Source organism: Sturnira hondurensis, unplaced genomic scaffold (assembly GCF_014824575.4).
Source record: "Sturnira hondurensis isolate 20B ecotype Veracruz unplaced genomic scaffold, ASM1482457v3 Scaffold0018728, whole genome shotgun sequence".
Lineage (NCBI taxonomy): Eukaryota > Metazoa > Chordata > Mammalia > Chiroptera > Phyllostomidae > Sturnira > Sturnira hondurensis.
In genome coordinates, this window is record NW_028091359.1 from 14,824,035 (window position 1) to 14,836,631 (window position 12,597).

The 12,597-nt window shown below is 39.2% G+C and overlaps 1 protein-coding gene and 1 pseudogene across 1 annotated transcript in view; both read right to left on the reverse strand.

Moving 5' to 3' along the window:
- Positions 1-6,574, reverse strand: part of ATAD5 (ATPase family AAA domain containing 5) — a 50,701-nt gene extending 44,127 nt beyond the window's left edge. The window contains exons 1-2 of the mRNA XM_037070027.1: positions 6,110-6,574; positions 320-2,214 (exon numbers count right to left, since the gene is read on the reverse strand). Of these exons, the coding sequence (XP_036925922.1) occupies positions 320-2,214; positions 6,110-6,178 (1,964 nt within the window). The 5' untranslated portion in view covers positions 6,179-6,574. The remainder of the gene's footprint in view (positions 1-319; positions 2,215-6,109) is intronic.
- LOC119003583 (vacuolar protein sorting-associated protein 72 homolog) lies at positions 6,419-11,512 on the reverse strand (annotated as a pseudogene).
- Positions 11,513-12,597: the final 1,085 nt, after the last annotated feature.

Below are 12,597 nucleotides of genomic sequence, written 5' to 3' on the forward strand. Positions count from 1 at the left end.
CAGTTTACCTAAGAAATAAAACTATGATTTATTTTTAATCTCATTTGTTAAATATACAGAATTCATATTTCAAGAATATTTCATCCAGCAACTGTTATGAGTTTAGAACACATCTAAAATGTACTGGAATTCTTCCAAAATCACGACTGACTTTATTAAATGTGGAAAATCAACATTTCCAAATCCCTGTTTTTTTCCCTTATAAAAAGCAGTTATGTTCTGGAAGAAAATAATACTCTCTACTGCATAAAGTATTTTCATTCCCAGCTAACAGTATATGTAGAATACTTAAAACTTTAGAACACAAACAAAACCTTACCTAATAGGACTCTCTGAATCAGAGGATACTGTTATTAATTCTGCTGTGTACAAGCTATGCTTTTCTGTGAAGTTGGCTGCTTTTGGAGTGGAAGCTTTCACTGGACAATCTTGTGCATCCCCAGAATCTGTATCTCTGATGATTATTGTAGTAGGTGTCCTGCTACCACTTGCAGATCTTCTGGTTGACCTGGGTGTAGAAACATTTACCAAGGAGTCCTCAGTTTCAGCTGTGGAATGTATAACCTTATCCTTAACTGGTGTGCTAGTTTTTCTTGAAGACTTATTGTTACGGAGAGAAAAAATCTTTAGAGGGCCATCATTTGTTGTATCTTCACAAACAAAACTTTCACTATTAAATAAAGGGCTGTTTTTGAAAACTTCTCTTTTCTTTTGTCTTAAACTCATTCTAAGCCTATTTTTATTTTGTTTACCTTTAAAAGTTGTTTCTTTCTTTCGAGTATTTCCCTCTCTATTTTCACCTAGAGTAGCATCAGTATCTAACACTTTCTTATTTTTTTTCTTCAGCTTTTTACATCTCTCCTTAGGAAAACTTCCTTTATTAGTGTGTGACTGTGGATTGCCATTATTTGAAACCATTTGGACATTGGGATTTTCCATGATTTTTTTTGAATTATTGTCTCTTCCTTCCTCATTTGAAGATTTTTCATTGAGCTCTTTCTGCTTATCAGAAGACTTCCTGGGTCCATTTTTAAGTGCATCTGATGCTGGCTGCCTAAATGCTTTCATAAATTGTTGTCTTTCTTCTAGAGTACATTTTGATTTCACAGCTTCAGAACTTCCAGCTTCCAATACTGCCAATTCTAGTTCTTCTTCCTGTATTACGACATTAGATTTTCTTTTCTGAATTGTCTGTTCATTCTCAGGATCAGACAAACTATTTTCCATCTCCAACTGCTTTTGTTTCAAGAAAATTGAGGGTATTTTCCCTATCTTTTTGGGGGGAATAGGGTGAACCTGTGCAAGAACAGTAACTGTCTTAAAGCGTACTTGTTGGGAGACTTCACAGATTTCTGTATCACTTATACAACCACTTTGGACTCTATCATCAACAGTTTGGCAAGGAATACAAATTGACATTGTAGAATCTGGTATCTGTTCCACTTTATTTTCCTTGTGACTTTTTAAAAATTCCTCATACGAGACAGTTATTGTACTACCAGTTAACTGGGTTGTTTCAGTTATATTATTTGCAGTACTCTCAATTTCATTAATTAGGGAAGGCATTATTTGTTCATTATCTTTACCATCTTCAAGGAGATTTAGTTCTTCTGCCAAGGATAAACTTCCAGACAGGTCTATTACCTCTCGGAGCTTCCTTTTCCTCAATTTTTTACAAACATTCTCTGTGGTCCCTTGTTTAGGATTTACTTTCTTAGAACTTTTTTTGGAGGTCATAGTGCTTGACTGGTTTCTGATATCTTGAATACTTTCTGCATGTATTTCTACATGTTTCTTGTAGAGTGAAACAGAAGTACTAGTCTCCACAAAATCATGATTTAAACTAGAGTCCTCTTTGCTATCATCACTACTAATTTCAATTGGAGATTCATTTTCAGTTTTAATGTTATTTAGTTGATGAGACAGATTAACTCTTTTTCTTCTGTTCTTAAACTCTGTATTTGAGAACATTTCCAAAGGTATTTTATAGTTCTTGCCAACGTCAGCAGGCAATGGTGCAGATGACTTTAGTTTGTACTCTTTTGCTGATTGAGTCTTCTCATTTGTGGGTAAAGTCTTTCTAAAATAATCCAGAATATTACTGGATTTTGGTTGAGAGAAAACCCTGTCTTCAGTCTTCCCTATTGGTGATAAATATCTTGTAATTGTTTCACAGGAAGATCTGTCGTCATCTTTCCTTCGCTTTTTGCATGCCTATCAATTAAAAAAAAAGGTTTGTTTCAAGCAAAATAATACAAAACATACATTTTAAACATGGATCTAGTATTTTACATAATTAGATAAAAGAGGAAGGCTCCCTAAAATGACAAACATGATCAGAAAGAAAAAGAGCTTCAAAGTTAAACCTAATTCAAATCAGAACGTCACATCGAATATATATATATATAATAAAATTTCAATAAAAAGTTTTGCCCTGACTGGTGTGGCTCAGTTGGTTGGGCATCAGTCTGCAAAGCAGAAGGTCACAGGTTCAATTCCTGGCCAGGGCACAGGCCTAGGTTGTGGATTTGGTCCCGGTTGGGACATATGCTACAGGTGGCCAGTCAATGTTTCTCTCCTACACAGATGTTCCTCTCCCTCACCTCCCCTTTCTCTAAAAATAAATAAACAAATATATATTTTTAAAAAGTTTCAAGGCCACTATGTTTAGGTACAAATGTGTTAATTTCTGTTGACCTCTGTTTATTCTATAACCTTTGAACAGTACCACCCATCTCACAGAATTTGTAATGAACATACTACATAAAAATATGTGAAGTTTGATACATGGTAGGAACTCTGCAAATATTAATTCTGTTCCATTTTTACTTTTTTAGTTAAAAATAAACAAAATTTCTATTTCTAAGAAATAGGTACACAGTGAACAAACCTAGGATCCCAAAATTTACTAATCAATTAAAAATTATGAAGGACATAAACCATGAATAAAACTTTCCAGTGCTTTAATTTGCTATTAAAACAGTTACTGCTTGCCTCATAATGTCAAAATGAGTATAATGCTAAAAAGTTATATTTTTGTTGGTCATAAATTAGTAACTTACATAATAGAAAAAACTTATTGGTTACAAAAAGCTCCATTAGTCTTTTCCTTCATTTTAACTTCTCTCAGTTCATTTGTTAGAATAAATTTGCCAGAATAACTAGGAAATTATTTAAAAGATAAATAATGACTGAGAACATTAAATGCCTATTAAATTAAAACACATTACAAAGCTATCATGATTAAAAGTATAGTACCAATGTACAAAGGCAAACCACTTAATGAAATGGATTAGGAAACCAGAAAAAGACTTAAGTGTATATTTAAGAACTTGGTATTTGATAACAGAAGCATTCAGGTTAGTGGGCAAGGAAGTAGTAAATGGTATTGGGACAAATTTCTCACCATTTGGATAAAACATGAGATGAAATAAATTATACACAAATTAAAATTTTATGTTAAGATTAAATAGTAAGTGTATTAGAAGAAATGCTAATGGATTGTACTATTATTACCCTGAGATGGTATCAGCGACACAGTATCTGACTCCAGAATCAGGCAGATCTAAGTTCCAGTGCTGGCTCTGACATCTACTAGCGCGGGACCTTTAAGCAAAGTATTTTTAATTTTCTAATTAACTTAAATTACTTTTAATTAATTTTTAACCTTCTCCCATTTGTAGAATATTGTTTATTAGTACCTCATCACAGGGTTGATATTAAGTAAAATAATGTGTACAAGGCCCTTACCCTTAAAATACTAAACAGTATCATTATCATAAAATAGAAGCAGGGTGCCAAAAGCAGGAGCTGTAATAAAAAGATTGATTAGCTCTGGGTGATGTAGCTCAGTGTGATGTAGCCTCAGATTGCAGGCCTGTGAACCAAAGCATTGCGGGTTCGATTCCCAGTCAGGGCACATGCCTGAGTTGCAGACCAGGTTCCCAGTAGGGGATGCTTGAGAGGCAACCACACATTGATGTTTCTCTCCCTCTCTTTCTCCCTCCCTTCCCTTCTCTCTAAAAATAAATAAATAAAATCTTTTAAAAAAATTGACCAAACTGACCACACACAAATCAAAATCTATGTAATTCAACTACCGAAAGTCCTTCTTCACACCTGAGACAAGCTGAGAGCAACTACCTAGATTTAATAATTATGAGCATAACAAGTCACTGACTACACAAAAGGTACCTGATTCTAAAAAATAACAAAGTACGGCATAGGTAATATAGTCAATAACAGCATAATAACTATGTACAGTACCAGTAGGTATGGAAATTATCAGGGTTATAACTTCGTAAAGTATACCACTGTCTAACTACTATGCTGTACACTTGGATTACAAAATAATTAAATGTAAACTACAACTGAAAAATAAAACTTATAAAATAAACATAAAAAATCAGATAGAGCCCCAGTTATGCCCTGGCCAGGTGAATCAATTGGTTGAAGCTTTGGCCCAGACATCAAAAAGACGTGGGTTGGATTCTCAGTCAGGGCACCTACCTAGGTTGCAGGTTGGATACCTGGTCTGGGGCGCGTATGGGAGGCAACCGATTCGTGTTTCTCATTTCTCACATCAATGTCTTTCTCTCTTTCTCCCTTCCTCTCTCTCTAAAATCAATAAAACATATATCCTCGGCTGAGGGGTTTATTTTTGATTTTTTTTAAAAGAAAGAGCTCCAGTTAAATAAATCAACCAGTCAATGTTTCATCTTGGCTCACTTCAAGGACACTGGTATGCATGTTTCACTTACAAGGCTGGCTTGAGATGAAAAAGTTTAAAAATGCCCTGGCCGGGTGGCTTAGCATCCATCGGAAAAAACAAGGCTGCAGGTTGGATCTCCAGTCAGGGCACATACAAGAAGCAACCAATGAATGCATGAATGGGTGAAATAACAAACTGACGTTTCTCTCTCTCCCCTGCCCCCTTCTCTTTAAAATCAATATTTTTAAAAAATGAATATCATTATTAGTTTCTGTCCCATTATACTGTCCACCACTGTTCTGTTACTAAATAATATTTCATAAAAATCTTGTCCCATTTGAAATATATATATCTCATATGTATTTATGTAGTGATTTACTGATTAATTTTTTAATGAGTCACCCAGGCAACTAAATACTTACTAATCATTTACAATGTTGCAGGTCTTTGATCTAGCATAGTCAAGTTGGTCTGAAGATTGTGGGTTGTTAAGATGACCTAGCAAAGTCAATGGCTCATACCACTTTATAACTCCCCTATGCTCTAGAAAAAGAATACTCACTGTACATTTAAAAATGTGAAAATCTAAGAACTTGTGTGCTAATACTAAAACATAATTAATATTAATTATTGAAAAACATTACCACTGTACTTAGAAGAAACCAATGCTGAATATTTTTGTGAGTGGATTAAACCTCTTGGATTGAGAATAATTGTGCTTCCTTTTGTATAGTGAGTAACTGCATTAAATGAAAAAAAAGAAAGAAAAAGCTCAAAAATACAGCGACAGTCTAGGGTACGATGCTACTCCTCTACTTCAAGGCATGAGAATCTCTTTTCAAGGAAGCTTAGTGTATTTCACTGAAATTCAGTGCATTTCACTGATGATACACAAGAGAATAACAGTAAGCCATGCGAGGACCCCTGTCTGCTCTATATTAGGCCCTACAGCCACGAATTTTTAAGTACCTTGTTTAATTCCTGTAGTGACATTCTTCGTGGCATTCCTAGAACAGATAGATGGATGGACTAGTTGAACTTAATCTTTTCCGAAGCTTAAGTTCTTCTATAATACCCTATCACAAACCCAGACTTAACCCTGGGGTGCTCCACGACATTTCACAAGTCCAAAACATCAAATTCCACCAACATTTCAGGTTGTAGGAACTGGTCGAATTAATCTTAAATCCTAATTTACCTGGCCCAGCGAAAATCTCCCGCAATACCAGTGTTCATCAGGAACTACCACGACTTGAAGAAATGACACATTCCCTCTATTGTTCCATACAATGTCACAATTGTGGGGCCTCACCATGTCCCTTCTTTCTCCTCAAGGATCCAAAGTCATGATCATCTTTAACCCACCCGGAAGAGAGGGAAGGAGATGCTCAAGCTCACCTCAATCTCGTAGTCCTTCACCGCAGTGGGCGCAGCTGCCGCCGCCGCCATGGCCAGGACCCCCACCATGCTCCCCGCTTCCTGGAATCCCGGCTCCTAGGACCTTGTACGGCCCAGCCTGGCATGCCTGGAGGCCATGGAGGCTGCTGGCTCCCGTAGGAACTAGGAGCTGAAATATGGGGTCCGTCTCGGACTCCCCGCCGCCCACCCGCCCAGAACGGTCGCGGTGGCTGGGCCCGGCTCAGCCGAGTCGAACGCGGGAAGAGACGGTGAAAAAAGGCGGGCAACCAGGACCCCAGGTCGCGGGTACTAAGCCGCGAGGTTTCCTAGGGTCAGGCACTTCAGACTTGACGTTCGGAACTGGGACCCCGGCCGGAACAGCAAGTCGAACGCAAATCGGACCGGCTGGCTTCGGAGGGACCTCTTGTCAATTGGGTTTTCGCGCCCTCCGGAGCGGAGGGGGCGGAGCTTAGGATTGTTTCTGGCGACTGCGCGGACGGTGAGTCTAGAGGGCCAAACTACATCTTTGGCGAACCAACAGGAGGCGAAATTCTCGTAGCGTAGAATTTAAAACTGGCGGGGACTTTGGAGATTCGAAATTCTCACGCCTAAGTCACGGATGAGGACCTGATTTGACCAACGCCCGTTAATGTCAGAATTAAAACCCTAGACTTTGGACGCCCCAGGCTGTCCTCTATTTAAAGGTAGAAGTTTGAACAATACACAACGAAATAACAGTTGATTATAATTTCTCCCATACGGAATAAAATGTTATTTTGGCGAGTCCTACTTCGAAATACGCCCATTCGGTGTCTGCATTCACACTTTTTAGGCATTTCTTCCTGCGGATTCGTCCTCGCGAGCAACAGCAACTCAGCTGTTTTGGCCCGTTTTCTTGTGGTAGAGTACCAGTAGTTTACTGGCTTGTAGTGATGGTAACCCCACACTTCACTTGCATTGTTTTCATGGATACTCAAAGCTTTTATCTTTTTTTACATCAGATTTGCGGTTACATAAATATGGAGAATGTTTATTTTGTCTGCATAGTTTTAACTACACAGTATGTGAGGACTGAAACAAGACAGGTAAAAGGACATATCAAATAATAACAAGAAGGCACATTGTTAGGTCGGGTAATGCAAACTGATATCGACAATTTTGTTCATCTTGGTGGTATTTGATATTGTCTTGACAACATAAAGGGTACACATTTCTCCGTTGAAATTCGGGTAATTACTTTTTCTTTGAAAAGTATTAGGCCTGGACATATTTTTTCAGTAAGGGAGACTGCATTAAGTATTCACTGTTGTTTTTGCATGTTTTCTTTGTTTTTAAATAACTCACGTAGTGTAAAAACACTGCCCAAGGAGAATGATGAAGAAGAGAAGTAGGAGGGAGAAGTGTAAGGAGAAGAAAGCAGAAGGTGTAAGGAGGAGTAGAAGGAGGGGAAGTAAACAAAAAAATTACAAAGAAAACTGAAAGTGTCCTTGACGTTCACAGCCAAACTCAGTCTTTTCCTCTTCACCCCAGTGGTAACCATCAATATTACCTCTTTGGTGGATAGTATTGTAGCCCTTTTTATACTTTTACATGCATATACACTTGCATGCATAAAAACCTTTGGTTTTGTTTTTATTGACATAAAAAGCAATACTGTAAATGTCACTCAGCAATTTGCTTTTTTTCACTCATCATTCATTTCATATATAGATCTGATTAGTTCCCTTTCATTTCCGAACATTTCACCCAATTATACACAATATTTTATTTGTTCATTTTCTTAGTGATGAACATTTAGATTGTCTCTAATTTTCTGTTGTTCGGTGAATTAACGAGCATTCTTGTCTCCTTGAACACATGGAAGTTTCGTCTAGGTTGCACACCTAGAAGTGGGGTTGCTGGGTTATGGGGTATGTCTCCAACACTTTTTATTCTTCTAAATCACTAAGCATTTAAACTATATTGCATTATTAATCATTTGTACTGAGTTGATTCCTAGATATGCTAATATTTCATGCATCCTTTACTTAGGAGCTCATAGCATTTATCAATTTTAAATTAAATGCACTCTCACATTTGTATAGCAATGTAGCATGTAAAGTGTGCCTGTGTTTTTTATTATCTGTCTCATCTGGCTAACCCTTACTTTTTAAAATTATTCACTTTCATATTTATCAAAGTAATGCCTATATTTGGTCCAAAATGTCAGAAAATTAGGAAACTTAATATCAAAACACAGCTGATATCTATTTCATACCCCAATTCTATTTCCCAGAGTAGCTACTTCATAACTCTTCTAGGACTGTAAATACCTCTTGATTTTTATTTTTTAATCCTCAGTGGAAGATATGTTTATCGATTTTAGAGAGAGAAAGAGAGAAACTTCCATGTGAAAGAGAAACATCCATCAGTTGCCTCCCCTACCTACCCCAACTGTGGTCAAACCTGCTACCTAGGTGCGTGCCCTGACCAGGAATCCAACCTAACCCACAACCTTTTGGTGTATGCAATTTTGGGGGGATGATGCTCCAACGCACTGAACCACCTAGCCAGGGCCAAATTTATTTTTTAAAGATTTTATTTGTTTGTTTGTGTGTTTGTTTATTTTTAGAGGGGGAGGGAGGGAGAAAGAGAAGGAGAGAAACATTAGTGTGTGCTTGCTTCTCACATGCCACCTACTGGGGACCTGGCCTGACCTGCTGTCCAGGCATGTGCCCTGTCCAGGAATCAAACCAGTGACCCTATGATTCACAGTCTGGCACTCAGTCCACTGAGCCACACCAGCCAGGGCCTGATTTTTAAATATTACCGTAATATACTTCTAGAGCTATTTATTTTGGGGGAGGGAAACCTTTCCATTTTATTAGATTAAAAAAAAAACATGCCCTGGCTGGTGTAGCTCAGTGGATTGAGCGCAGGCCTGCGAACCAGACGATCGCGGTTCGATTCCCAGTCAAGGCACGTGCTTGGGTTGCAGGCCAGTTCCCTGCAGGGGATGCATGAGAAGCAACCATACATTGATGTTTCCTTCCTCTCTCCTTCCCTTCCCCTCTAAAGATAAATAAATAAAATATTTAAAAAAACACACAAATAACCCCAGTAGGAACTAAGGGGAAAGCTGGTGAAAGAAACGGGGAAAAAAAGTCTGAGCAAAGATTAGAGATGACAAAGGGAGAAACAGAGAGTCGGGGAGGGTGGAGTTTGGGGGAAGGGGAGACATTGAGAACCCAAGTCAGGCAAGAAAGAGGTTTCTCAGGACTAGAGTCTCTTTACCTGATGATTTTCTGGTGCAAGGCTGGAACCCCTGAGCTGGAGAGGGGCTAAGAAAGGAGGTGGTGGGCAGGGGCCCAGGGCTGAGGCAGTGGGTGGCAGTCTGCGGGCAGTAATGTGCTTCTTCTGGGCCTCACAGATGATCTTGAAGGCTGACACAGTGCTACAGTAGGTATGTCTGTAATAGAATCCCGGTATAGGGCTGGGCAATGGGTCACTGGGCAGACCCCCCAAACAGGGACCTTTGGGGGCTGCTCTTGGGGAAACCATTCCTCAAATGTCTCATCATCAGTAAAAGTGAAGATAGGTGAGTAGTGAGCAGGAGGAGACAGGTCCTGTCCCCCGACAGGAGTCAATGCAGAAGCCGTGGGAGCAGGATCCAGTCCTTCCGCATGGATATCTCTTCCTCAGGGTCTGGCTCCCATTCAGTCAGTGAACAAAGGTATTTAAGGGCTCAGGACACTTCTGCTTCTCGTGAACCTGCTTCTTTTTGTCAGCCTGAAGTCGCGTCTATGTCTTCAGTGAAAGTAAGTTGAGCTCCTCTGTGATCTTGGCCTCCCTGAGCAGCAACCCCTGGGTGGGTGGCCTCTCAGAGTAGGGCCTTTTTTGCCACTTGGCTGGCCCTGCCTCTCCTGTACCTGCAGGAGTGTTTGTTCTGTGTGTTCAGCTGTAGACTGATGCATGAAATTCTGACGGTCAGAGCCATCATCCTATGTTCTAATGATAGCAGTGCCTTCTCTTCTCAGGCCTCCTGAGAGCTACCAGCTGGATGCTGACCTTTCCCAGTCACAAGCTCTTGAGAGGCTCCTTATGGGCTTTGGTGACTACTTGGTGCTTCCTTCTGGGCTCTTCTGCTTTTCCATCCCTGGATGGTTCATCCTCTCGGTCGATGTCAAGGCCAGAGCCCACCTCATCCACTGTGTCTGACTGGTCCCCCTGATACTCATCATCTCCCAATTCCTCTGTGGAACTCTCACAAGTTGTCTTGTAGAATTTTTCTTCCTTCCCTGCCTCCAGAAACCCAGAAAGCCTGTTCCCTGCAGTCTGGGGTAGGAGGGTGCAAATTCATATCTACCAGGACCGCTGCTACCAACAGCCCCTTGCCTACACAATCGATTCCTCTATTTCTTGATTTAGCAAGTAAAGAAAGTAATAATGATCTGTTACAGTGGTTAAAGATTTAAGTATCTCATAATACCACCCTGTATACTTTCTCTCCTCTCTCCTTCCCAATATAATTATAAAGATTTGTACACTTACATGCAAATGTTCATAACAGCTTTTATTTGTAATAGTAAAAAACTGGGAATGACCCATCAACAAGTAAATGAATAAACACACTGTGATACATCCATACCATGGACTATTACTCAATACTAAAAAGAAAAGAACTATTAATATGTAGAACAACATGGATGAATCTCCAAACCCTTATGCTGAGTAAAAGAAGCCAGATGAAAAGAGTACATTCTGTATGACTCCATTTACATAAATTTGAGAAAATGCAAATTAATCCCTAATGACACAAAGCAGATTAGCCATTGCCTCGGTTCAGGGGTTGAAGGAGGGATGAACTGCAAAGGAATGGATCACATGGAAACTTTGGGGAGTGATGGAAATGTTTATTATCTTGGTTGTGATGATGGTTCTGTAGGTATCTACTCATGAAAATGTTCGTCAAATTGTATATATTAAATATACAAATATTTAATATATTTTATTACAAATATATTATTTTATTACAAATTAGGTATATCCATGAAGCTGTTTTAAAAATTGCTAAAGCTATCTGAAAGTTTTTAGCCTGGGTAGGACTCATCAGTAGGCCCTACTGCAGTCTGATCAATAGATGAGCTGGCATTTCCAGTGGGGAACTTCTCAATGTTAATAGGTGGAGGTCTTTTCTCTGGGACCANAATGTTCGTCAAATTGTATATATTAAATATATGCATTTTATTACAAATTAGGTATATCCATGAAGCTGTTTTAAAAATTGCTAAAGCTATCTGAAAGTTTTTAGCCTGGGTAGGACTCATCAGTAGGCCCTACTGCAGTCTGATCAATAGATGAGCTGGCATTTCCAGTGGGGAACTTCTCAATGTTAATAGGTGGAGGTCTTTTCTCTGGGACCATTCAGTTTCTCCTCCCATGTCTTTGGAGCAGGGGTGCTTATATTTCATGCAGTTCGGTGGAAGCAATGGGGAGGGGTCACCTAAATGCATGGAATAAGGCAATGGATGTGGCATATCTAACTCTGATTTTAATCTTATTTCAGTCCCATACCTCACTGTTTTGTGTTGTGCTATCTCCATCCATCCATCCATCTATTCCATAAATAATATTGAATGGCTGCTATGTGTCAGCTATGAACAAAGCAGCTGTAAACAAAAACAGACAAAAGTTCCTATCCTCTTAGAGTTTACAGGAGTAGTCCCCCCACCCCAATCCATGGTTTCATTCTCTGGGGTTTCAGTTACCAGCGATGAACCACAGGTGGAAAATCCCAGAAATAAATAATTCATACACTTTAAATTGCAGGCAGTTCTGAGGAGTGTGAAGAAAACTTCTGCCTTTCTGAATTCACCTGCTCCCTCCCAGCTGGGATGTGAACCATCTCTTTGTCCAGGGTATTTATGCTGCATCGGACGCCCCCCAGTTAGTTACTTAGTAACCATCTGGGCTATCAGATTGACTGTCCCAGTGTTTATATTCCAGTAATCCTTATGTTGCTTAACAATGGCCCCAAAGGACAAGGGTGATGATGCTGGCAATTTGGATATGCCAAAGAGAAGTGTTTCCTTTAAGCAAAAAAGTATGTACATAGAGGAAAACAAGCATAGTATATACAGGGTGGGGCAAAAGTAGGTTCACAGTTGTGAGTATGCAAAACACAGTTCATTTATTCTTGTAATATTATGTATTAATCATTGTATTATTTTTCATGTGAACTGGAAACCTACTTTTGCCCCATCCTGTATAGGGTTCAGGATTACCGATGGTTTTAGGCATTCGCTGGGATTCTGGGAATGTGTATTCCCTTTGGATAAGGAGGACTGTTGTAGTCACCAAGTATCCGTTAAATGAATCAAGGTATTATGAACGAAACAAAAGTAGTGAGGAAAGTCATCCTAGGTTGGACAAAACTAAGTGGGGAAGGGTATAAAGTCTTGGAGATAGGAATATCAGTGGGCTGTTTAAGAAAGAAAGGAGAGTGAGGA